This window comes from Engraulis encrasicolus, chromosome 2 (assembly GCF_034702125.1).
Source record: "Engraulis encrasicolus isolate BLACKSEA-1 chromosome 2, IST_EnEncr_1.0, whole genome shotgun sequence".
NCBI classification, from domain to species: Eukaryota; Metazoa; Chordata; class Actinopteri; order Clupeiformes; family Engraulidae; genus Engraulis; species Engraulis encrasicolus.
In genome coordinates, this window is record NC_085858.1 from 1,527,501 (window position 1) to 1,555,000 (window position 27,500).

The following is a 27,500-nucleotide window of genomic DNA, read 5'->3' on the forward strand; positions in this document are numbered from 1 at the left end:
ATGTTGTGTTCTCTTTATAAGTCGCTTTGATTAAAAGCATCTGCTCAATGCAAGGTCAAGTGATGTAGAGTAAATTACAAGATTGTTAGAGTATGAAAAGGAATTTCTCAATAAACATGATCAATAATACAAATGAAACATCAGTACAAACATCAATACTTTAATTTAGTTTAGTTTTAATTTAGTTTTCAACTAGCGGTCCTCAGTCCAAAGACTCATCCTTTATGTCTAGTCCGCTCACCCAAAAAGGTTGGAGATTCTTTTCCTGAACAGAGCCTTTTCTAGAACATTCTAAGTCTTATGCTAGAACATAAGAAATAACCAATGAGAGTACATATAAAAAAATTATAGATAGAAAATTATAGATCAAATATAGAAAATAAAAATGATAAAATAACTGATTCATGCTTCTGTTTTTCAGGAGGTTCTTCTGGACCTGAAAGAAACTCATCTCACCTGTACAGAGAAGTCCACCAAGCTTGTAAGTGCATTAAATAGGCCTCTGGAGGTACTTTATGTGATTTAATTAAGTTTAAGTTTAATTTAATTATTTCATTCATTTACGTCCTATTCACACCTTAAACAGCTACGTATGTACCACAGAATTAAACAATCAGTGAATCTACGAGTTAAAGAGCAAAAAATGACACTGTCGTAATTTTTGACACCTTCATGAACAAGAATCTTATTTGTTGAAATTAGGATCTTCAGTGTCTTTACTTATCTGGTCACAGTTGTCATTTCAGTCACAGCTGGCCTAGTTCTTGGTGTGGAAGCACATTTGTAAATTATAATGTAAATTATGGATTATGATTACAGGAGGTATTCCAGCACCACTACCCAGAGATATCTTGCGTTGGCAGGCTTAGTCGACCCGACTACAGAGTCTTCGCTTTCTGTGTGGCGTAAGTATCCCAAGTTCATACTTTACACTACAGACACTCATGCACAACTTAATATTTATTATTACTGAAAATACTCAAGAATTTAGTCAGATAAGTATTCATATTGAATTTTGTCTTAGAAATGCAGAGACCTCTGCTGGTTTGGGATAGTTACTGCATATTTATGTGGCCAAAAATCCAGGCGTTTAATAACTGTAAAAAGTGACGCCATAGAACTAGAGAGACCTCTGCTGGCTGGGAATGGTACTGCAATGTGTGTGTTCAGGCAGATGAAGTGTGTGGCAAGAGCACAGGGACTCAAGACTATGATTCAATTATGAAGAGGGAAATGGATAGAAAGCATGCACTGCACAAAATGTATTCATTATTATTTCCTTTTTTAAAGTGGAATTACATTTGTCATTGTATGACAATTGTCACAAAAAGCTTATGCCCACTAAATGTTAGGCCTATGTACAATAACATTTTAGTAACCTCATAAGTCACAATGCACAGCAATTTCACTCAAGAAGTGCTTTGGTATAGCCTCGCGACGCCATCCTCTGTACTCCACCCAAAGATTTTGGCTCCGCACATCGTCTGGCAAAAGCAGTTGAGGGTGGTGACGTAGAACTCACCCGCGAGCTCAGTTACTGATTGGTTAAGGTAACTATATTCACACTTTCGTTTTGTTATTTGTATGCTTTTGCGACGCTATAACGTAACAGGCATGCTAATAAAGCACAATATGGGTTTTAATTTGAGTTTGGAACTTCAATTAATTTAAATGATAGAGTAAGATCAGACCATCTCCCATCGTCCACGGAGACGGATTCCTCATGGCTTTTGCCAGACTGATTGACGGAGTCAACAGTCGGCTATTCGCCCAGGCTAGCTTTGGTATTCCCCAACAAAGACTTCATTACCATCGTACTACACGATTATGACATTCTGACAAGATCTAACTTGTGAAATGTTTGGGTATGTCTTCATTCCTATTAAAGGGGATTAAATAGCCCAATGACTGCCTTTAATTGAATTGAATTGAAATTCTATGCCGCAGAGAGAGCAGTCCTGTTTCCTCTTCATTGTCTTGTCAGCTCTAATTCACTCTCATGTCCAAATGAACTAAAGTGCTGATGAAGGCATGCAGTGAGTCAGTGCATCTCTGGCTGTAAACAAAAGCTGCAAAGCCGCATGTGTGTGTGTGTGTGTGTGTGTGTGTGTGTGTGTGTGTGTGAGAGAGAGAGAGAGAGAGAGAGAGAGAGAGAGAGAGAGAGAGAGAGAGAGAGAGAGAGAGAGAGAGAGAGAGAGAGAGAGAGAGAGAGAGAGAGAGAGAGAGAGGCTGGCCCAGTTGTACCGTCTGACTGTTGTTAGAGTGCAAGCGAACTGTGACACTGCTCAGGTGGGGTGTGCCTCTCCAAACCGGTTTACCAGCAGCACATGGAGATGTGATCGCAGTGATATCATAGGCTGAAGATGAGATCAAGGCAGACCAATGTTATTGGTGTAAGATAGCCTTGGAAATTCCATGCTGCTTTGGACAATCGTTCCGATCTGAAACACATGGATAGATTCTATCCCTCAGCGAGGGTACCAGATGGGCTCCAATCAGAGAGCAGGCCAGGGGTAGAATGGCAATCACTGAAGATTGTTTGAATAGATACAACAGACACGAGAGGTGTCAAAAGTAAAAGTAAAAGTAAAAAAAAGAAATACTTTTTCCTTCCAACACAAGTTACTTATCTTAGTAACCAGTAGACCTGTGTATTTGTCTCACGATTAGCTAACTCTACTAGTTGAATCAAGTTTGTGGTGGGTCCTTGTTAGGTTTTTAGTGTTTTTCAGTAATAACACATTCAATGCATCTCATTAGGTACAATGGAGTAAATGGTGTAACAGCTATGTAATGCCATGTGCTAGTGTTGTAATTACACCACAAAATTACTTTTACTTTTACTTTTGACACCTCTGGCTAAATGACACATTCATAACGCCCAATAAATGGACATGGGCAATCGTAAACCACACCTGTCTTACGAGAAATTGCATAGGTAGTCTCCAGACTATCTGACTTGTGAGATTGTCTGATGTTGTTAACCAGGCAAGATTTTAAGTGCAATCCCAGAGATTAGCCGGGTAGGCCAGACAATTATATGAAGAGATTCATTGCAAAATGATGTACAGGTATATCCATTTTGGAATACTTATGGATATTGCCATTTTTTGTATTGGGCATTTGGTTTGAAAATTATGTTCTCAATGAAAAGAATTCACACGTAGATGATAGATGGCCTTAACAGACGTTTCCAATAATAAAATACAAAAGTAAAAAGAAATGGTGCTTACGTCATTTTGCAACGAAACTCTTCATACGGTCATACATATGTACTGTAAAGTATGGTCTGGCATTGCATCAATGGCCTAAAACAGCGGAGGCATCGGTTAGCAACGGTTAGCGTTCAAACTACACAACTGCATGCAATTGTCCTTTTTCACCAAACGTGACGTCAGTCTAGTTCCATTTTTGAAAAGAAGCAGAAAAAACAATCACCAATTTCCGTCGAAAACCACAGGCGCAGGGTGTAAGTTTATGTCTTTCCTGCTTCAAATGCATTGAATCAATCTGTTTGTTTGTCTGATTGAGTAGGATTATGGTTTAGATATGATGAGGTTTTTGAGATTTGAGGTTTTGGGCTTTGTGGATATGATATGGTTTGGAATATGAGGTTTCAGGGATTTGAGGTTTGATATAGATACGATTTGAGGTTTGGGTTTTGAGGATATGGATTGATTATGGATTGAGGATGTGATGAGGTCTGGGTTTTGAGGATATGGTCTGATTATAGATTGAGGACATGATCCGTGCGTGCCATGTGATTGGGTGTTTCAGGGACGCTCCTGACAGCCCGACATCCACGGGTTTCTGCTGTGTGGTGCTGCAGGCCGCATCCGCGCCGGAGTGTGAGGATATCGTCAGCCGCATCGGTGAGGACACACACACACGCACACGCACACGCACACGCACACACACACACACACACACACACACACACGCACACGCACACGCACACGCACACACACCTCTTCCACCCAGGGTAGGGCTGAAAGATTGAACCGAACCCCCCCCGAAAATCGCAATCTCAGACAACACAATTTTGGGATCGTCCAAGCCAGAAAAACGTGCTCCTAAACTGATCCATAATTTGTTTCGCCAATAATTACACTCATGTATGCTCTGCCTATTGCCCCTGCTTTGTGGTGTAGAAAACAAGAGATAGCTCTGATGGAACGGCTCTGTAGCAGCTACTAATGAGAAAGCTCCATGTTGCACGTGAACAGGTCACTCACTAGAAAAGACAGTCACTTGAACCGGACCAACTGTTGTGGAGCATGGGAACAGAGCCCCATGCACTGAAACTTGATTTAAAGAAAGGGGGGAAAATCATGGTGGAAATCAAAATCGCAATATCTGTCAGAGAAATCGCAATCTCAATTTTTTCTTAAAATCGTTCGTACACAGGGTGAAGATATTGTCCGTCACATCGGTAGCAAGTGACACACACACATTTATATAGGCCTACGCCACACGCTTTATAGTACACACTTTACATGGTACACTCACATGCACATACACACACGCGCGCGCACACACACACACACACACACACACACACAGTTACTTGTCTCTTGCCATTCACGACTGTTTATGTTTTGATGTGTGACTCATGTCAAGTGGAGAAGTAAAACAACTTCTACTAGTCACTACCAATTTAATCAACTACAATACAACACAATACAATACAATACAATACAATACAGTACAACGTGTATTTACAGGGGCTAGACCAAATAATGGAAACACCTGTCATTTTAGTATTCCTGTTGATGTGGTTCATCCTTCTTGGTGGTATGCAGACATTTACTTGGATACCGTGGCTCTTGATACATCACAAAGACTTGCTATATCGCTCAAAGATGCAACAGTTACACGCACACCAAGAATTTATCCTTTTTGATCTCTGATATGTCACCCATAATGTTGTATGCATTGCAAAATCTTGCTCTAACCCTGCTAATTGAACCTTCTCTCTTCACCTTACTGGTGCAATATGCAATTAATGAAGATTGGCCGTCGCCGACAGGCTAGTTCACGTGAGCCATGAAACTTCCCACAAATGACAGGTGTTTCCATTATTTTGTACGACCCCTGTCTCAAAGTGCTTTCCAAATACATTTGCAAACATTACACCTTCCCACATTCATACACCAGCTCTGGAGGCTGCCGTACGGCACCAATTGTCCAGGGTTCACGTGAGAAAAGGCACGCATGCACGCACGCAAGCACGCACGCACAACACACACTCACACACACCAATAATAATAGTTCCAAAAACATTACTAACATAACCCAATTTAATGGCATAAAGACCTAGTCCACTAGCGTAACTAGACAATTGGAGAGGTAAAACAACTTCAGCAGTCTAAAGATTTGCACACTACAGGAGATGTCTCCTGTGACTATGCATAGGCCTATATCACTCCATGACTGAGTTTATGGAAAGGTGTACTGTGTTAGGATGGTGGCCAGAGTAGGTATTGCAACTATGCTGCTCATTGAAACTGTGCTGTCTACAGTCACATTTATCTTTTCATGAATATGATTTACTACAAGTAAATAATAAACTAACACTTACTAATGTGACTAAAGTACAGTTCTGCAGCTAACAATGCATATTTCTGGAGATTCAAAATGGCAGAGATGGAGAAGATCCACCTTTTCATGTATGTGAAGTGCAAATTTTCCAGTCAAAATAAATACTTACAATTTGATGGTAGTATTAAGTACTCGTGAAAGGGGTAACATTTGTGAATGGACAGCATGTGTTCTGGAAATAAACTAGTCCTATCAATAAAAAATATTACAGAGAGTGCACCTTTAAGATGGAAATGCTTTACCCAGGTCAAACCCAGGAATGTAATTGTTAAGTCAGGTACCAGCAGGGCTGAAATTGGCAAAGCCAGCAAGCAGGGAGAGCTTTCAGGCAACTGCCTGTGGTGTAATACATTTTAAGAAAAAAAAAAACTTCAGATGAATCATGCATCAGAAAGCACATGTATGCAAAAGAAGGTTACTACCTGACTGCCACCAAGCACCAGCAGTTGCTACCTCTGAAAGTAATGTTCTGACATATTGTGTTTTCAGCTGCTGGCTTCAAGCATACAGAGTGGTCGGTGTAAGGAGGACACCAACTCATCAGTACCCAACCATCTACACTTGTAAATGTCTGTAAATATTTCCATTAAATTATAAAAGGTGTGAAACTCTTCAAAATGTCTCCTGCCATTCAGAGCAGGGCTCTCAAACACAAGGCCCAGGGGCTGGATGTGACCCACCATATGGTTCAATCTGACAGACTTGTACAGAGAAAACAAAAAGCGCTAAAAATCTTGAGCCTGTTACAACAGCAACTGCAGTTGTCTGAATATCTCAGGTTTTTACAAATGTCTTGTGGTAGCCATTTACAGTCATTGCTCCTGAAATAAATTCGGCCCTCCACCTCGAGAGGATTGACTAGCAATTATTAGGCATGTCAATCTAGCGTTTGACATCAGACAAATTGCAATAGTAATCATTCCAAGTTTTTTTTTGTAATCCCAAGGTATGTCTAAATAACATTAAAAATCTACAGATTTATATTTAGTGGAAAATACATTTTTCAAGGTCAAAGTTGGAGAATTCCCATTCATTTTACCATAGGGAGACAAGATACTTGATGAATGGGGTAAAATGTTAAACTGAGATATTAATTTGAAACTTTTACAGTAGTTTACTCAAGCTAAGACAAATATTCTATGTATTGCAAGTTGTCTGAAATATTATTAAATAGGCTATGCAAATGAGATCACACCTACTTTAAATACGTGGTAAAATCTGAAACAATGGGCTAAACATAAAACAATTACCAAAAGTAATGATCCACATCCACATACTTAATTGTTCCATCACATATGAAAAATCTACCTTTATCACCTCAGCGGAATATGCTTTAAAGGGATCAGATTTACTATGCATTTTGCCATTCAGTGGGTAAAACCTGCTACTTATGACCTAGGAAAACTATGTACCACTAAATTGACGAGGGTAGATTTTTTTGTGTGATAGAGGGGTTGAAGGATCATTAATGCATGAACCATTACTATTGCAATACGTTTTGTTTGGTCTGTTACCACAGATGACATGTCAGTACATATGACCTTACTTGCATATCTAATCCTCATATTTCAGAAAACTTTTAATAAAAAAAATTATGTACCCTAATGTAGATCAATGTCAGTTTAAAAATGCACCCTATTCACAGAGGTCATCCAATGGAAAACAAATCTCCCAAATTTGACCTTGGAAAAACATGTTCCACTAAATAACCCATAGATTTTTAATGTGGTGCAAGGATCACTTAATAGTAGGAACCATTTCTATTGCAAATCGTCCCGCGTTTTGGCCTTTTTAAAGCTAGAAATGTGACATTTTCAGTCACTGGTCCAGCCCACTTGAGATTACATTAGGCAGACGCTTTATAACCCAAGCAACCAAAGAGGACATAATCATAGCCAACATCACAAGATACAAAGTGCACAGGAAATACACAGAACAAGTGCAATGGGTTAGTTTTTATTAAATTTAAATTAGATTAAATAGGGGCTGTATGTGACCTCTGAAATGAACGTTTAACACCATTGCCTTTATACTCAGAGAGAGTACAAGAAAACTTACATTAAAAATGACACCACACAAGAGATCTGGTTTGACCCATGTCGTTTAATAGAAAGTCTACAATGTGATAACACTTCATAAATAGTATTCAATGTAGCTGCCAAGGTTTATATTGGAAAAATAAAAATGACCCCAAAAAAAAATCAATCAATTCAATATACAAGAGGATTCCCAAATGTTCTGGATTCTCCCCAAGACCCGGAGATGGAACATACAGAAGATGGAAGGGACCGTAGAACAGACAAACTGCCAAAGTCATGAGTTATTATTGCATGGAGGCCCTATGGAAAACTCCAATGACAGGCCAGCACCTTCTGACGTCCAGACACACACAACCCTCTTAAGCACCCTCATCCTTTAACAGAACACACCAAACCGGAGAGGATGGGGATGCACTGCACACGGTACCCAACGTGTGAATCTCAGATGCCGTCTTGTTAAAACCCAGACCAGGTTCTGGACCCCCAGAGGGTGGCTCAGGAACCGGGTCACGGTTCGAGTCTTATCGAGCCACTTAGGAACCATGACAAGAACCCAAAACCAAACCCAGTAGCAGTTGACACCCTCTGTGGTAGAGCTGGCCTGCACAAGTGTATGTGTGTGTAATCACAGCGCTCACTTGAAAAACACATTTAAAAAGGAGGTTGTGGATTGGAATGGCATTTTGATCTTGTCTAGAAACACATTTAAGGAAAGGAGAGAAAATAGGTACAAGAACAAGAAATAAAAATGTCCACAAATTTGTGTAAAATGATAAATATGCAGGCATCCTGCTGCGCGTGTGAGGGGTGCCGCTTGGCATCTTAAGCCCTCTCGCCCCTTATCCTGCGGGCCAGCTGGATGTCCTTGGGCATGATGGTCACCCTCTTGGCGTGGATGGCACACAGGTTAGTGTCCTCGAACAGACCCACCAGGTATGCCTCGCTAGCCTCCTGTACACCAGAAGAGAGCAAAGGGTTAATAAGGACGTGTAATCAAACTCTACCAACACAATTTGGAGCGTGCACACCCCCCCGGATGATAAAAATCAAGAAGTCCCATTATATAATTGCTTCAGTTGCATACAAATTATGCACAACTTTTGGACTTGGTACAAGGTTTCTCTTGTCTATTCAAGCTACTAGACAGTTTATTCATTTTATTTATGAGACAAGTTAGTCTGTCTTCACCTGAAGAGCTCCAATGGCCGCGCTCTGGAAACGCAGGTCGGTCTTGAAGTCCTGGGCGATCTCACGGACCAGACGCTGGAAGGGCAGCTTGCGGATCAGCAGCTCGGTGGACTTCTGGTAGCGACGGATCTCACGCAGAGCCACGGTACCGGGCCTGGAGAACACCCACAGCAGGTGAAGGGTTAATGTCACGAATTGATGAAGCATGATGTGCATTCTTTTGCATTTTTTGTCAGCCAGGTCATTTACAATACTTGGTCAAAGAGGCCTCATTATGAATTTAAAAGGAATATGGGTAAAGTTGATTTGTTTTTTAAATGAAAAATTGTGCAGGACAGTAGCATTAGTCCATAAGTCCAAAGCAATGAATAAAACTGACATGTTTTGCCCAAAATAAGCTGTATTCACTGCCAACAAATGCTTCAGTAAGAGAGGCTACAGCTTTTGATGTGTGAAAGTGTTATACAATCTGAAACCAACAATATTTTTTAGCAACACAGCAAAATAGAAGTGTGGATCTAGAGGGCGGGTATTGTTCGCATCTCACCTGTAACGATGGGGCTTCTTGACTCCACCGGTTGAAGGCGCGCTCTTCCTGGCGGCCTTGGTCGCGAGCTGCTTCCTTGGCGCCTTTCCTCCAGTTGACTTACGGGCGGTCTGCTTGGTACGAGCCATCTTCTAGCCTGCAGACAACAGAGTGGAAAAACGGGGACAGTTGCAATTATAACGCCAGCATTACGCAATCAGCAGCGCCACAATAACCGGAATAAACGAGATCAAGTCGGGCCATGTTGAAGCTTCTGTTAACCTACATTAGCCATGCCATGACAACAGTGTTAGCCTCGTCTGGAAGTGAAGTAAACAATGGCAATTCAAATACACACAGAAATGGCACCGAGATCTGTCGACGTGTTCAGACATACATTAGTTTCAAAATTGCAAAATACAATGACGGGAGAGCTCCACTGTCATATGCCTTCGCACAAGGGAGCTCAATCAAGAACCAACCGCCCCTCCCCCACTGCTGCATGGACAAGGGGGGTGTGAGGGAAATGCTAATGCTAGCCAAAGTGGCTAACTTCAGCAGCTACGTCCGTTTCCAATGGATGCCTTTCATTTCCCCCGCCTTCATACTGCTGAAATGGGCCCGATTTCTTGGGTTACGTAAATGCCGAATTGTCTTTGTTTTATTTGCATACTTGGGCTGCCCACATTGGGCATTTGCACTCACAGGCAAAATAACAATACAACTAAACCCAAAGAAGCCAATAACGCAGAATTCAGTGGTTCACCTGGAATGATGCAAGACTTATTTCAGTGTCCCCACCCCACCTCAATCGACAGATCAGACTCTTCTCTGACAAACGCTAGCAGACATTAAATGGCAGCCAACTTGGCTAAAATGCGCGCTGGGCAACAGTGGCTAGTTAGCTAACGGTAGACTAGTAGGAAGAACCGATGTTCACACATTACAGTGAAAAGCTCAACCGTTCCAAAATGAATTGTGAATGAATTATGGAGATAAACGGTTGGTTTACAGCAATCAATAGCCCACCAGACTAAATGTTAACGTTCGTCGGATGACGTTATCTTGCTAGAGGTAGCATAGAGGCACTTGCCCATCGAGAATCTCGATTCGAGAGTAATGTCCAGAAATTCAAATGTTTCGAATAGACCACCGTGACTGGCTAAACAAACTGTAAAACAAGAAAACGAGCACTTACTTTGTTTTAACAACAGAGTGAGCTGAGACGTCGAAGGAGTTGAGATTTCACAAGCAGCACCAACGTCGAACACTGAATGACTGGGAGAAGGGTGTGTGGGAGTGTATATACCTGAGATGACGTCACCATGTTTCATATTAGCTAACGCTGATTGGTCTTTCTGAATAAATGGCAGTGATTTCATCCAATCGTCCACGAAAATATGTTAGTAAACATACAGTGGGCCGTGGTGGTTTGCATTTTTTTCGTGGTTTTATGTGTCTTTTGGGGGAGGTTGAAAACTGAGATATTCAATTCTGAGCGTTGACCTCTCCCCGATTGCTGGTTCTGATAGGGTTTACTTATCATCACTACATTATTTTCCTGTTAGCTGCTTTTCTAATGTTTCGTCTCCTCATCGAAAATGCTTCAATCAACAGCGTTGGTTAAAAATGATGGCTCCCATACTACCACCAAAGATGGTGGTAAAGCAGTTGTCCACAAGTGTGGCATCAGAAAGCCATTACCAATGTATCTGCTCACAAGATTACATGATTATGCATTAAAGATCATATGATTATGCATCACTTAAGTATGTGGTTTGATTTTTTGTTCGATCATTTTAGTGTTTTTACACATCTTTTTTGCAAGGATTGAAGTGTTCTGTGTCAATATTGGTCACAGGTCTCGTGACAAGGAACTTCCTCTTCCCTTTGTCACGCGCATGCTCAGTAGGAAAAAGAATGCGGACCTACAAGCTGACACAAATTTAAATAGTTTGATAGCTCGCATGTCAGGAAAATGTCGAAAACACCACTGCAGTCCAATTCTTCGGTTGGTTCTGCAACAGCCGTCGGAGTTTCATCCTCCTCTTCGTCGTCCCCAGCAGGTGGTTCGACGTCTCCCGCGAACGTGCTGCACGTACAGCCCGAGAAGCCACAACATTACACGTACGTACCCAAACACACCCTCACGTCCACACACACACGCTCAGGTCCAAACACCTGACGTTACTGAAAATAACACACGGGGGTTTCTTTTTTCAAGTAGTGACTGTATTTTTGACAAAGGTGTACTGTTGGTGCGAGCACGAGCGTTGACTATCAACAGCGTGTCTCTCGAGAGGCCTACGAAACTCCGCCAGTGCTGCACGTAAACAACCCAACTGCTTTGGAGTTGGCTAAAGTTAGCCTGACGCGTGGGCCAAACTTTTGTAAATATCCACCCAAGTGTTGATCAGAGCACACACACCCCTATAGTAGATCCATTAATACCGATCTGTTTTAATGTATTTCACTCGTTCTGTATGCTAAACTGAAAGAGCAACCAAGTTGCGACACATAAAAACATGTCTCACGTCAGTCATCTGTGCTACATCAATCACTGCCAATGACACAAAGTATCCCTGCTTATGAAATTGTATGACACGCACTGTTATTTGTTATTGTGATGATTTTTCTTTTGTGTACGAATAAGCTCTATTGGTCACCAACAGCGTACGCAATGCTTTCTTGGTCACAGCGTCGCTGTGTCAACCTGTTGTAATGGTCGGATGGTTTCAGGGCTCTGAATTAACTTTTTTCATCGCCAGCCAAAGTTGTTTGTAGATATTAATCTTACAAGCCAAACACACTCTACTAATGGGTCAAAGTGGCTTGTAAGTTTTATTTTCTAATAGCCAAAATTAAATTTCACTTGCATTTGGCCAGTTGGCTGGTGTTAATTTAGAGCCCTGGGTGGTTTTAACGGATAGGTCCCATTGTTAGCCAGTGCAGATATCTAATAACTTGGTGTAGCGACATGTTGGGCAAACTTACCTTTTCGCTGTGTTTATGTGCACAGTTTAATTATTTTAATTAACAATATATTTTTTATTTTATTGCATCCAATAAATACATCAAGATACAGTTTGATTTGCTCTTTCTGAAAGGAATGTCAAGTCAAGTGTACAGTCTAAAATCTATCTAACAGGATTAGCACAGCAGTTTGAAATTGCATTTGATCAGTCTCCAATGTGCATTTAAAACACAACATATAATAAGATATTGACAATAAATGCACTCACGCACGCACACACACCTCCACACCGCTCAAAGATATTGTCCGACATGTATGAAGATGGCTTATGTGTAAATGGGAGGTAGTTTTGGTGATGTCCCTCAATTTGCCTAAGCTGCTTCTGATGGGACCCTTTCCCATCCTCATCTCTCTCTCTCTCTTTCTCCCTCTCTCTCTCTCTCTCTCTGTCTCAGTCTGTCTGTTCTTTTGTGTGAGCAGAAATGCACCCAGCCCTTCAGGACTAATTATCCTCTTTTTCTCTCTCTCTCTCTCTTTCTCTCTCTCTCTCTCTCTCTCTCTCTCTCTCTCTCTCTCTCTCTCTCTCTCTCTCTCTCTCTCAATTCAACTCAATTCATAGAAGCTTTATTAGCATGACAAAAAAATATTTTGTATTGCCAAAGCATTGGTTGAAGATACATTGTTAAAGTTATTACAATAAAATAAGTATTGAAACAAACAAACAACAAATGAATGCTTGCAATTGCACTGATAATGTCAGCAAGAAAGAAAGCAAACAGAAGTGTGTGTGTGTGTGTGTGTGTGTGTGTGTCTGTGCGTGTGCGTGCACATGCGTGTGTGTGTGTGTCTGTGAGTGTTTGTGCACATATGTGTGTGTGTGTGTGTGTGTGTGTGTGAGTGTGTTTGTGTATGATGATATGTGTGTAAGGTTTATGTTACATGGTTCATCACTCTCTCTCTCTCTGTTCCTCAGATATCTGAAAGAGTTCAGGACCGAGCAGTGTCCCCTGTTTGTGCAGCACAAATGCACTCAGCACCGGCCGTTCGCCTGTTTCCACTGGCACTTCCTCAACCAGAGGCGCCGGCGGCCCATTCGGAGACGAGACGGGACCTTCAACTACAGCCCCGACGTCTACTGCACCAAGTACGATGAGGGGACCGGCATCTGTCCTGATGGGGACGAGTAAGTCAAGTGAAGCAGACGCGCTCACACACCATCACCTCATGATTAACACAGTTCTCAACGGGGTGCTGAATCCCACATGAAACGTAGATAAGTCAATAAGGCGAAGGACAACCCAGGCGAATAAAGAGGAAAATCTGAATAGTGCTGTCCTTAGCTTCATTCACTTATCAGGGACGAGTAAGCGGACATGGCATGGCTATGTGTTATGTAATGCAGTGCAGTGTTATGTCATGTCATGTAATGCAGTGTAATGTAATGTAATGCCCACTGCACCAAGCATAACGAGGGAACAGGCATCCACCCAGACTGGAACGAGTCAGTAGCTATGACATGTTAAAAGAGGTCCCCAAGTTGGAAAAGGTTGGGAAACCCTGATCAAGACCAATCCTTGATTATTTCTCAAACACACAAAGCAAAGGCTAAAACAGAGGACTTAATGATTCAACACGGTCGAGGCAGCCATGGGTCTATGGTTAGAGCGCTGGCCTTTAGATCAGAGGGTTGCAGGTTCAGGCCCTGCCTCTATCAGAACCTCCATCCATGGCTAAAGTGCCTGTGAGCAAGGCCCCTGACCCCACTGCATTGCAACCAATATTTATTTATTTATTTATTTATTTCACTTTTTAACTGACAATTGAGGACATAAACATAGCCGACAAATGTATTGTAATGTAATATGAGTTATCAGCTTGGGTTCTTGGTCTTAGCACGGTACTGTGTCATTCTTAGCACTCATTCAAACACAAACCCTTCACCATGTGGCCAGTTATCAGGACCCTATTGAATCGTTTCAGCCATCCTCTAATTCCCAGAGCCATTGCACATAATTTGCAAATGAAACATTGTTCCCATCGTGCCCTAATGGTCTTGTGTCAGGGACATTGCTGTTTCAGTTTGGTCAGTGGCCATAATTGTTCTAGAGAGGACCAGAGTTGCTGATGAATCAGCCTGTGTAATAGCAGTACTGTTAAGCCAACGATCGTCTAAGTATGAGTCTTTAGCACTTGTACGATCGGCTAACTACGAGTCCTTAGCACCTGTACCATCAGCATATGTATAGTCACTCTGTCTGGGGGAATGCATGTTACGCACCCTGAGATGAGAGACGGGTGACTCCTAAAATCAAAATTGTAGTGTTTTGAATTTCATTTGTTATAGTTTGTTTTCCCCTCCTAAAGTAAACTGGCGTAAATCACAAGTTCACACTCAGCATCTCTCTTCTCATCTGTTTTTTTATGTCCTTCCAGGAACTACTGATGTGAATAAACCAGAGGCTTACTCTGGTACAATGAATGAGATGTTGAGATGCAATGTTTTTAATTGTACATGGTTTTAATTTTACATGGACCCTAATGAATTGAACCTGAACTGATAATGTGATTTTTTTAAAATACTTTTACTTAAATTAACTAATCTCTCTCATTTTCTCTCACCCAACCCCTCATCACCCCATTCATCTCTCTCCATCTCTGTTTATCAATTTCTCTCTCTCTCTCTCTCTCTCTCTCTCTCTCTCTCTCTCTCTCTCTCTCTCTCTCTCTCTCTCTCTCTCTCTCTCTCTCTCTCCCCCCTCCATGTCTGTGTCTCTCCCTGTGTGTGTCTCTCTCTCTGTCTGTGACTCTTTGTCTGTCTGTCTGTTTCTCGCCCTCTCTCTCTCTCCATGTCTGTGTATCTCTCCCTGTGTGTTTCTCTCTCTCTGTCTCTCTCTTTCTCTCTCTCTCTCCTCTGTAGGTGTCCGTTCCTCCACCGTACTGCGGGGGACACTGAGCGTCGTTACCATCTGCGCTACTACAAGACGGGCTCCTGTATCCATGAGACGGACGCCAAGGGCCACTGCAGCAAGAACGGCCCTCACTGTGCATTCGCTCACGGCTCACATGACCTGCGTAGTCCTGTATACGACATCAGGTACACACACACACACACACACGCACACGCACACGCACACGCACACGCACACGCACACACACACAGGGAACAGTGTCCACTGTGCTGTGCATTCGCTCACGGCTCACATGACCTGCGTAGTCCTGTATGTGACATCAGGTATTCACACACAGACACGGGGAACAGTCTTTGATGTTTATACGACATCAGGTAGAGTACCCCATAGGGAAGTTCAACGTAGAGTAACACACACACACACACACACACACACACACACACACACACACACACACACACACACACACACACACACACACACACACACACACACACACACACACACACTAAGAACAAGTCTCCCACTGTATGTACACCCAAGGCTCTCACCACACAAACACACACACACACACACACACGGATACACGGACACATCGACACATCGACAAAAGTCACAATTCTACTGTGTTGTGTTGTGTGTGTGTGTGTGCAGGGAGATGCAGGTTCTGGAGGCCCAGGCGGGGTCGGGGTGTGTGGAGGGGGGAGTGTGTGAAGCACAGTCTGGACTGGCAGCCAGCACTGCACTCATAGAGAGAATACTCACAGAAGAACCCAGATGGCAAGGTAAACACACACGCACACACTGCACTCACACTGTACTCGTAGAGAGAATAATGACTGAAGTAAACATATACTCTAACTAAGAAGTGTATTTTGCAGCAAGTTGTGATCCCACTCCTCTCTCGTCTCCTGACTGGTCTAACAAGCGTTCCGTTGTCATGGTTTTCTAGATAACAGCTACGTCTTGTCACACTATAAAACGGAACTCTGCAAGAAGCCGCCGCGCCTTTGTCGCCAAGGATACGCCTGCCCGTACTATCACAACAGCAAGGACCGAAGACGCAGCCCACACAAACACAAATACAGGTAACACACACACACACACACACACACACACACACACACACACACACACACACACACACACACACACACACACACACACACACACACACACACACACACACACACACACAAACATGCAGGTAATACACACACACACACACACACACACACACACACACACACACACAAATACAGGTAATGCACACGCACGTGTAACTGAGTAATCTGCACTAGTTTGCCAACTACCAGTCAACACTCCAGTTTGGGCATGGGAGGCACAGCATCATACCGCTGAGCTTAAGGTTCAGACCAATACTGTATGAGGCAGGTTTACTGATGCTCTACGCTGAACTCTAGTCGGCATCCATTACATACACACACACACACACACACACACACACACACACACACACACACACACACACACACACACATACTCACCATTTTCATTCAAATAATTTGTGTCAGTGTATTGGCCTATTTTTTGCTCATCCCTGGGACTGACATTTGTTTTGGGGGGGGTCATGTGATGTTAACCTGTGTGTGTGTGTGCGTGCGCGTGTGCGTGCAGAGCTCTGCCGTGTCCTGCGGTGAAGCACAGCGATGAGTGGGGAGACCCCAGCAAGTGTGAAAGTGCGGAGAGCTGCCAATACTGTCACACACGCACCGAACAACAGTTTCACCCAGAGGTACACACACACACACACACAAGCTGACAATACTGTCATAAACACATCGAACCGTAGTTTTACCCCGAGGTACTCACTCACTCACTTACTCACTCATTCACAAAGAATTTGTTTCTACAATTTAGTTGTTTTTAAACAGACTAGTATAAGAAATGAGATGATGATTGTGGTAAGTATTCACGAAAAGGGTAACATTTGTAAATGGGCAACATGATTTCGGGAAATAAACTTCTAAAAATATCACACAGTGCCCCTTTAAGTGTATGGCCTTTCATAACGATATATTTATAAATGTCAATTCTAACTTCTGACTTTTGAGTTTATATGCAGTTCAGTATCCAGAATATGATATTAAGTATCCCGAATTTGCGTTTGAACATATAAACACCTTTTCCTGCCTTCAGTATCCGGGATATTCAGGACTTTGAGAAACCGGGATATGCTAGTTGGAGTATTACGACAGAATTCGGGATACTGGTGCATATAAAAACCTTATCCTGGATACCGAGGCTTCCCATAGATTACAGTGTTTCCCAAACTAGGGTACCCGTATTTGCAAGGGGTACGGGAGAAGATTTGGAATTTAAAAGAAAAAAATGCAGGAAGAAAAACAATCAAATGGCAAAGAATCGTGGCAATGTAGGCCTAATACAATAAAAAAGTGACCTAGTAATCAGTCCCAGCACTTTACTACGCAGTAGGTGAGGGAAAAATCTAATAAATGCGAATGTAGGAAACGCGTTCTCATTGCGCGTCTGCTCGCATGGGAGGGAAGAAATGTAGGCCTAGTCCGACATACCCAACGGGCCTACATTTTTTAAAATGTGCAATGCCTACATAAATATATAATGAACACTTCATGATAGTCATCTACATTACGCTAAGTAGAGGGCTCCTATCAAGACCTGAGGGTTTTTTTTCCCAAAGCGGTCCACCTGCTGGCACGTACATGTGTTGGACTTGTGCGCGTGCAGAAGGCAACATTTTCCCTCCGAATTGAGATGGGCAAATTGATCGCAGATCTTATTTGAAAATGTATTGGCTGCCATTTTATGGACGTTTCTACACATTTTCATTGGTGGCTTGGATATGTATTGTTTTGAAATAGACTCCTTTAAATTCTAAAGGTCGTCTAATATTCACGGAGAAAAGAGCGCCAAAGCTTAACCTAATTCGGCAACCATCCTTCACAACTATGCCACAACACTCAATGACAGTACACCGAAAAATTGTCTTGTCCACAACAAAGGAGAAATTTCCATCCTTCATTGTGAATGCTGCGTGCGTGCCTGGCCGCTATAGTACTCTCTCGCGCAAATTGGGCTATGGCTGGAAAAGAGCACTATGCTCTTGCTGTTGCTGGGGTCCAGGCTACACGCATTGGAAGAGATTTGTATAATGGCCAAGAATGTAGACTGGGATGGGTGCGATTTGTCAGAAAACCAGAAGGGGGGATATGTTTCAGATTTTAAGCAATATCAATGGACTGACATTAAACCGTGATTAAAATCATCTAGAATAAGTGGCGATATCAAAACCAGAAGAGGGGACAATCCTCTCCATCCCCCCTAAAAATCGCACCCTGGATATAGCAGTCTGTACACATAACACCTTATCCGGAAATTGATCATAACTGGGATAAGCCTCATTCAGGATACTGAGCTGCATATAAACACACTCTTTGATTGGCTGTAGCTTTTCCTCATGAATGATGTTGTGATTGGCTGAACACTTATCTGTAGTTGACTGTGATTGGTCAGGAGTGCTGCTAGTTTACTGGCTGGGGATGGTTTTGCATGATTGTGCTTAGTTTAATATCTTTTTATTTTGTGTGTGTGTGTGTGTGTGTGTGTGTGTGTGTGTGTGTGTGTGTGTGTGTGTGTGTGTGTGTGTGTGTGTGTGTGTGTGTGTGTGCGCGTGCGTGCGTGCGTGCGCGTGTATGCAGATTTACAAGTCCACCAAGTGTAACGACATGCAGCAGTGTGGGAGCTGTCCTCGAGGACCATTTTGTGCCTTTGCCCACGTGGAGAGTAAGACACACACACACACACACACACACACACACACACACACACACACACACACACACACACACACACACACACACACACACACACACACACACACACACACACACACACACACACACTCACACACACACACACACACACACACACACACACACTAACTGATGGCCCCACATGTTTCAACAAGCTTTTTTTTGGTTTATTTTCAAGTAAAAACTCCCAGTCAGTCAAGTCAATCTTAATTGATACAAGCAATACAAGCAATATTTTCTTGATCTGATAATGGTCTAATATACAGTAGCTGGTTATCTAGGTGGAACAGTGGTATAAGTAAAATTAAAAGTGAAAACTGATTCCCTCCAACACAGGTTTCACCTCTCAAAGTAACTGGCTATAGAACTAGTGATTCAATATCAGATCAAGAAAATGTCTGTAAAATGATTGTATTGACAAGTGCTTAAAACTAGGTTTAAATCAAATTCTAGTCTTACAATTCTAGTGAGTTATTGGAGGAATTTAACGTTCAGTTAAGATCACCATGAGTGACTGGACATTTTTACTTGAAAATGGACAAAAAAATAAGCTTGTTGAAATATGTGAGGCCATCAGTTGTGCCGTGTTGACGTCAGGTGGCTAGACAGCTGACATTGCTGTTGGACAACAGCTAGAATTGATATTTTTTGTTAAGCACATGCTGTACATGTGTTTTGATGCCCTCCATGAAAATCCACAATGTTCTGTAAATGGCCACAAAAATAAAGAGAATGCATTAAATGAGAAGGTGTGTCCAACCTTTTGGCCTGTACTTAAAATACTGTATGTATTTATAAAATTATTCATTTTCCAATATTAGCCTCCAATAACCCTTTACCGCTCCTCCTCTCCTCTTCTGTTCTGTACAGAACACAGACATGGCTGTAGATATATTACAGTATAAATGAGAATATACTGAATTTGAATGTTGGCCTCCAATAACCCCTTGTCTCTCCTCTGCTCTCCTCTTCTGTTCTGTACCTGCAGAGCCCCCCATCAGTGAGAGCGCACCGCTCCCGACCCCCACCTCCCCTCTACCCCACGTGGGGGTGGGAGTAGGGGTGGCGAGCAGCAGTAGCAGCTGCAGCGGCGGTGGGGGGCTGGGGATGTCGTCGGGGCCCGGTGAGGAGCACGGGGTCGTGGGTGTTGGGGTGGCCGTGGCAGAGCAAGGGCTGCTGGGAAGGGTGCTGTGCGAAGAGGCGCTACCCTTGGAGGTCCCCATGTCACCCTGGGCCAGCGAGGGGGCCTACTGCAGGGCACCCGGATTCGAGAGGGAAGACCAGGTAAGTTAGAAACAGAGATGGGACCAAGTCACCAATTGGCAAAATGACCCGTAGATAGATAACCAGATGAATCGTGATCAAGGTTGAGAGAAGACTAGTGATGTTTAAGATTACCAGGTAGATAGACACCCGGGTTCGAGAGAGAAGACCAGGCGAGTCTCAGGTGTTTCACAAGAATAGGTTCAGAGATATTGGGTGGGTGAAGGGGAATACAGTAGATCACCTGGCACTGAGCTTTTTATAATATTTAGATAAGCAACGGAGTCAATTATGGACTGACCCCTCTGTTCTGTCTTCTCCTCTTTTTTCCCTTCCCTTTCCTTTCCTTTCCTTGCGTTTCCTTTCGTCTCCTCTCCTCTCCTCTCCTCTCCTCTCCTCTCCTCTCCTCTCCTCTCCTTTCCTTTCCTCTCCTCTCCTCTCCTCTCCTCTCCTCTCCTCTCCTCAGGCCAAACAGAAGGCTTTTGCGATGGATCGGCACAAAGACATCGGTCGGCAGCACAGCAAACAGGTAACCCTTTCTGCCACGACTCAACACCAAGGCTGCACTAAACAGTTACACGCTATACATAAACTATACACTATACATCAACACCAAGGCTATTCCACACTGTAGTATACATCAACACCAAGGCTATTCCACACTATAGTATACATCAACACCCTGGCTATTCTACACTGTACATCAACACCAAGGCTATTCCACACTGTAGTATACATCAACCCCAAGGCTATTCTACACTATATACTACACAACAACACCAAGGCTATTCCACCTTATATATCAACACCAAGGCTATTCCACACTATACATCAACACCAAGGCTATTCCACACTATAGTATACATGTACATCAACACCAAGGCTATTCCACACTATAGTATACATCAACACCAAGGCGATTCCACACTATAGTATACATCAACACCAAGGCTATTCCACACTATATATCAACACCAAGGCTATTCCACACTATACATCAACACCAAGGCTATTCCACACTATACACTATACATCAAAACCAAGGCTATTCCACACTATACATCAACACCAAGGCTATTCCACACTATACATCAACACCAAGGCTATTCCACACTATACATCAAAACCAAGGCTATTCCACACTATACATCAACACCAAGGCTATTCCACACTATACATCAACACCAAGGCTATTCCACACTATAGTTTACATTAACACAAAGGTTATTCTAATCTACACTATACATCAACACCAAGGCTATTCCACACTATCATTTGGCATCAACACCAAGGCTATTCCACATTATACACCAGTAGTGGGAAACCTTTTTCATTTGAGGGGTCACTTCAAAAGTCCTTCCAAGGGCCGCACTATGAACACAAAACAGGATTTCCCAGCACTTAAGGCCTATATTGATGGCTGTCACCTCTACAACAGACCACACTCTCACTAAGTCCCCTGAAATTAGGCCTACAGTATAACTTTATTGTATTGCAAATGTCATTTCTAACATTTCTTTATAAAACGCGTCTTATTTCATGTGAATCTGCTTAACATAAAAATTACGTTGGGGGGTGATAAGACGGCCCTTGAGATGTAGGTTCCTCATCCCTGCTGTAAACAAACACTATACCAGCATTTTAATCTCCATTGAACACCAGCAAATCATCCCTGCCGGTGTTATCCCTGCCGTTCTTGCTCTGTGTAATAATACTGCTATAACATGATGCAGGCGTGGTAATAGCACCTGTTATAACATGCCGCAACAGGTGTACTGTGTGTAATAAGGTTGTTATAACATTGCACAGGCACATATTTCTTTTATGCTTCTAGGACCTGTAGGTGTGTTTGTATACCTGTAATAATAGTACACCCTAGTCCTTTATGCTTTCAGGACCTACAGGTGTGCTTTGTATTCGTGTTCAATCTCACAAAGCTTCCAGGACTTTCAGATGTAACTGTACATCGTAAATAATACACCTGTGTCCATTATGGGTCTAGGACCTTAATTCCTGTAATAATATTATACCTGTGTTGAGTGTTCCATTCCCCTTCCAGGGCCTTCAGGTGGTCTTGCCGGTGGGCAGCCCACTGAGTTTCTCGTCAAGTGTGATTATATACCTGTAAGAAGTTATGCTTCTAGGACCTGTATACCTATATTATTATACGGCACTCTAGAATGGTGCAAGAGCTCCCATTCACTTTCAATGGGCGGACCCAACGTTCGGTGGTCACTACTTTTCTGTAATGCCCACCTAATAATACCCGCTGCCAATGGCAACGAGTGTGGTCACTTCAGAGATCACTCCGCAAGTAGATCGGTCATATCTTCACTGATATGTCTTGCCTTCTGATTTTTAGCAGTATGGCAGCAGCGCGATTAACGCACGCTGCTGGTGGCCCACTGATGCTCTGGTAACCAACCACTTCTCAAACGTCTCTAGACGAATTGCAACAACACTAGAAGTCTATTTCAGCGATTTCAACAGTCATCCCGACGAAGTTAATAATAACAAAAAAGCCGAGTGGTAGCCCATCAGGATTCATCAGCAACATCTCATGTCCAAGTGTTGCCGTTCCAAGAAAGCAAACTGTCACTGTCCGCCGGCCGCCGTCGTGACATATATTATTAACACTAGTATTTTGTATTTCATTTTTTTTTTTTAATTATAAGTGAGGAGTTCGTTGACAGGGTGCAGCCTGTAGGGTAGAAGTTGCCTCCTTCAGCCAACCATCCGGCGCACAGTTCTCTGCCTGTAGCAGGATCGATAATGATGGTCAGGGCGCACAGCAGTGCTTGGGTTGCTATGCTTTTTTCTGGAATACTGTCGCCGATTAGATAGAAATATTCCTGTTATGAAGATATCACGCAGTGAACGACGCAGCCTGCAAACAGGTTGAAGCGCAACGTGGCTGTAACAAGTTAGAAAGTAGCCAAACTCTGTTGCTTGGTAACCTTTTTAAAGTATGAGCGTTCCACGAACTATCTTTCTTAGCGCACGCTATAAAATGGCATTTGGTTATTTTAAACTACTGGTTAACTATTTATGCTTTCTAATGTTGGTAAAAGCCGTATAATAAGGGGGATAATGTATTGTCCACACGTGACTATCGGAAAATATTTCCCTTCGAAGCGGAATAACACCCCTTCGCCTTCGGCGTCGGGGGTGTTATTCGCCTCGTCGGTAAAATATTTTCCGATAGTCACGTGTGGACAATACATTATCCCTTACATAATACACCTGTCTTGTGTACTCTTTTCCCCTTCTAGGACCTGCAGGTGTTTTTGCTTGTGGTAAGCCCACTGATACCTGTAAATATGCTTCTTCCTGTAATAATATTTCACCTTTGCTGTTTACCCTTCCAGGACCTTCAGGTGTTCCTGCCGGTGGGTAGTCCTCTGAGTTTCTCGTCCAGCGTGTCGTCGAGTCTGGCAGCCACACCCCCCTCTCCCTCCCCCGCCACCCTGGGCCCCTCCCCCGGCATGAACGCCAACGCCATGCCCTTCTACCCCCCCAGCGAGACCGTGGAGTCTGTCGTGGGTGAGTGACCTATTAGCCAAGAATATGTTATATCGGTAGTAGATCAGGTAAGGCAGTGTCTCCTGGCCCAACAACATGCCCTCCTACCCCCCAGCAAGACCGTCAAATCCGTAGTTCACTAAAACAGTGTCTGTAGCTGGATATGATCAGGGCTTTAATTCAGCAGTAGCCCATCTGCCAAATGCTGGTGAAATTTCAGTTTGGCTGGCAGAATAGACTTACTAGCCACTTCAACTCATTAGTGGGTGTGCGTTTGGCTGGTAAGATGAAGATGAACATCTACTATCCATTTTGCATGGTGATGAAAAATAGGAATTTAGAGCCCTGGATATGATATTAGAAATAAAAGGTAGTGTCTGGCCCAATGCCATGCCCTTCTAACCCCTGCAGTGAGACTGTGGAAGCTGTCGTGGGTGAGTGACCCATCAGCCAGGAATCTGTAGTGTCAGTAGGTCACATCAGATAAGGCTGTCTGTAAGTAGGTAATCAACTGAATAGGTCATGCCAGGGAGCGTTGCAATGCCCTTCAATCTTTTGCGTTTGGAATATTATTTGGGAGGGGGGTCGCAAAAATCAAAAAGGGGGTTCTGGCAGAAACAGTTTGGGGGCCTTTGGCGTACAGCATATACACGTATATTCAGTTTTTTCCCCTTCTGTATGAATTGTTTGAGTGTGCTATTTGAATCTTAATGGAGTTTCTATTTGTCATTTCGTTAAAGTGGGATACTGCAATAGTACTTATCTGTCTTCTTGGTTATAAAGGCACAGCATCATCGGACGTGGAGTTTACTAACACGTAACACCACTGACCATGAGTGTGGGTAGTAGAAAGGCTAAATGGTTTGTGACTCAGGACAAACACTAGCCACTGTGGCCAGTGAGTAAAAAAGTGTAAGTCATTGCCTTAAGACTGAAATAATCAAGCAGTGTGAATTTTGCAACCGGACTACCTGATTTCCTTGTCGAAATTGCGGATTAGAAGGGCAGCACATGATCTCTAGTGTAGGTTTTTGATTTTCCATTCCAGTCTGGAAGTGTTTTTGGTTGTAGATCGATGAGTTAATGTATTATACCTGAATCAGACAGATGCGACAGACTTTGAACTGGTGATGATAGTCAGATGGGAGAACGGACTACTGTATGCCTAGATTAGCTGGACTATGATCTCTATGTATTGACTGTGTTTACAGGCAGATGGCACTGTGAACCACTCTGTTGTTTCTTGGGTGCACTCGGACATGCGATGATTGAACAATGTTAAAGTGTGTGTGCGCGTGTGCTGTGTTGGATGATCTCATTGGTTTCAATGAGTGGTGATTTCCAGTGTGTGGTGATGATGTTTCAGAGAGAGGATGATACAGATGATGATGACTATGATGGTGGTGGTGGTGACGATGATGGTGGTGATGATGATGAAAATGGTGATGATAACAATGACTGGTGATGATGATGATGATGACGATGACTATGTGTTTACAGAGTCTGCGTTGGATGACCTGGACTTGAATGATTTCGGAGTGTCAGCGCTGGAGAAAAGCTTGGAGAGCAGCTCATCTCTACCGAGCATGGGGCTTATTATGGGTAAGATACACACACACACACACACACACTCACTCACTCACTCACTCACTCACTCACTCACTCACTCACTCACTCACTCACTCACTCACTCACTCACTCACTCACTCACTCACTCACTCACTCACTCACTCACTCACACACACACACACACACACACACACACACACACACACACACACACACACACACACACACACACACACACACACACACACACACACACACACACACACACACACACACACACACACACGTAGCAGCAGCTCCTCTCTACCGTCCATGGGGTTCATTATGGTTACGTTGTGTGTGTGTGTGTGTGTGTTTCAGGTGGTAACCAGCTCCAGAGCTCCGCTCCTGTCAACATCCCCGGGTCCTTCACTGGCTCCACCCCCTTCATCTCACCCTCGCCATCTCCACCAGTCAGAGCCCACCACTCCCCCTTCCTCACACACCTGTCCCACTCGGGCCAATCAGAAAACACCTTTCTGGGCCCAGCTCACAGCTCGTTGGGTAAGTCCCTGCAGGCATTGTATACACAAGTAGAGAGAGTGACTTAGTCCCTCCCTCCATTCATGGCTGCGCTTGTGACTGAGAAACATTTTTTTCTGATGAAGTCGATGTGGTGCACGTGTCTTACAAGAATGCATTGTGATTTTTCCGTGTACATGTGCACTACATCCATGTGATCAGATTTAAACAGTTTTTCTCCATCATGAATGCGGGTAATGTAGGGCCCTATGATTTCCGCGATACGAAAAACACGGACGGAATCACGGAATGTGGACATTAAAACGGAATTTGGTTATAAACGCGGAAATGCACGGAATTTGCACATTTCTTATGATAATATTAAAAATCCATTATTTGCGTAATCATATATCAGTCCAAAGACATGTCAACCACAAAATGTGGTCACAATATTATATGTGGCCCACGCGAGGTGATGCGCAAAAGTTCTATGCGACATAGATCCATGATCCATGTCAGCGCATGGCGCATGAACGCATCTGTCTCCCGCGCTTCATTTCCTATTGTCTCTCGTCATAACACTGGCCCGTCAGTGCAGTGAAGAAATCTCAAAAACTCAACATGTCAAAAGTAGGCAACGTTTGCCTAGTAAACAGGTCTGGAAATAATCGCGTTTGTTCTGTCCGTCTGTTGGACACCTGCGATGCGACAGAAAGGACGGACGGCTGACTCTCCCCTAAAATTTAATAAACAATTAAATCATCCCATGCGAGTCATGAATTTGGAGTGTGTTACAACGGATGTGACCGTTGAAAAATAAAAACTGATCTGGCAATGCTTCGATCATGTGTTGTTAACTTTGTTGGCCATGAAGCATAGTGACCAAAACTTTGAAAACGGTCAAGTAATCCTCAGATGAAAAGGTCCGTCTTCGAAAACATGTGTTCGTTTGAAACGATAGACGGTAGCTTTGCAAGGCAATTTAATGCCTGCATTTAACTTGACAAAAAATTACTGTAATGTAGCTGCACGTTGCAATAAAACCAAACTTATTCAAGAGAAACTGATGCAGCCCCAGGCCAGCCCGACTTCAGCGCAGCAGAGGTGAAATCCCCTCTCGTTGGGTGTGTATATTATAGAGTATATGCGCATGCACATTTCAACTACCGTATTAACTGGAATGATTTTGAGGGTTGATATTACAAAAAGTCAGTAGGCCTAATTATACTTCTCTTTTCTGTACCTTCCATTCAACCAGGAACTAAATAACTTAAAAATAAGATTTTTTGGGGGTGGGGGTGAGAGGCGAAAATAAGCTAAAAAAATGTAAAAAATCCGGTATGGCAAAAAATAAATCAGAAACAATGGAATTTGAGAAAAATTTAAATGGATGTCATAGGGCCCTAGTAATGGTCCAGGCTAGACTGATAAATACAGCTAATTCATAATACATGCCATGTTGAACACTGAACCATCTCTGAACATTACAACAGCCAAGTACATCTGAGTAATGAAAATCACTAATAATTTCAGTTACTTGGTGAACTGCTTCCTTCAGCACTGTCACATGGCCGCAGAACAGAACAGATATTG

The 27,500-nt window shown here is 43.0% G+C and overlaps 3 protein-coding genes across 3 annotated transcripts in view; 2 read left to right on the forward strand and 1 right to left on the reverse strand.

The window, feature by feature from the left end:
- Nucleotides 1–7,541, forward strand: part of si:ch211-250n8.1 (uncharacterized) — a 19,941-nt gene extending 12,400 nt beyond the window's left edge. The window contains exons 13-16 of the mRNA XM_063219485.1: nt 422–481; nt 820–905; nt 3,778–3,872; nt 6,091–7,541. Coding sequence (XP_063075555.1) covers nt 422–481; nt 820–905; nt 3,778–3,872; nt 6,091–6,125 — 276 coding nt within the window. The 3' untranslated portion in view covers nt 6,126–7,541. The remainder of the gene's footprint in view (nt 1–421; nt 482–819; nt 906–3,777; nt 3,873–6,090) is intronic.
- A 143-nt stretch (nt 7,542–7,684) lies between these two features.
- LOC134465690 (histone H3.3A) lies at nt 7,685–10,651 on the reverse strand. The gene is made up of 4 exons (XM_063219495.1): nt 10,553–10,651; nt 9,376–9,511; nt 8,829–8,982; nt 7,685–8,591 (listed from the first exon to the last, which is right to left on the reverse strand). The coding sequence occupies exons 2-4, from the start codon at nt 9,501–9,503 to the stop codon at nt 8,463–8,465; spliced, it is 411 nt and encodes a 136-aa protein (XP_063075565.1). The 5' UTR covers nt 9,504–9,511; nt 10,553–10,651; the 3' UTR covers nt 7,685–8,462.
- A 601-nt stretch (nt 10,652–11,252) lies between these two features.
- unk (unk zinc finger) overlaps nt 11,253–27,500 on the forward strand; it is a 25,636-nt gene continuing 9,388 nt past the window's right edge. The window contains exons 1-12 of the mRNA XM_063219505.1: nt 11,253–11,481; nt 13,302–13,511; nt 15,246–15,422; nt 15,892–16,022; nt 16,190–16,325; nt 16,876–16,993; nt 18,939–19,023; nt 20,041–20,336; nt 20,782–20,844; nt 23,684–23,858; nt 25,338–25,439; nt 25,767–25,949. Coding sequence (XP_063075575.1) covers nt 11,333–11,481; nt 13,302–13,511; nt 15,246–15,422; nt 15,892–16,022; nt 16,190–16,325; nt 16,876–16,993; nt 18,939–19,023; nt 20,041–20,336; nt 20,782–20,844; nt 23,684–23,858; nt 25,338–25,439; nt 25,767–25,949 — 1,825 coding nt within the window. The 5' untranslated portion in view covers nt 11,253–11,332. The remainder of the gene's footprint in view (nt 11,482–13,301; nt 13,512–15,245; nt 15,423–15,891; nt 16,023–16,189; nt 16,326–16,875; nt 16,994–18,938; nt 19,024–20,040; nt 20,337–20,781; nt 20,845–23,683; nt 23,859–25,337; nt 25,440–25,766; nt 25,950–27,500) is intronic.

Coding starts and splice junctions, on each gene's coding strand:
- LOC134465690 (XM_063219495.1), bottom strand. CDS start 9,503: ATGGCTCGTACCAAGCAGACCGCCCGTAAGTCAACTGGAGGAAAGGCG. Junction 8,983..9,375: donor AAGAAGCCCCATCGTTACAG/GTGAGATGCGAA, acceptor GGTGTTCTCCAG/GCCCGGTACCGTGGCTCTGC. Junction 8,592..8,828: donor CGGCCATTGGAGCTCTTCAG/GTGAAGACAGAC, acceptor TCTGGTGTACAG/GAGGCTAGCGAGGCATACCT.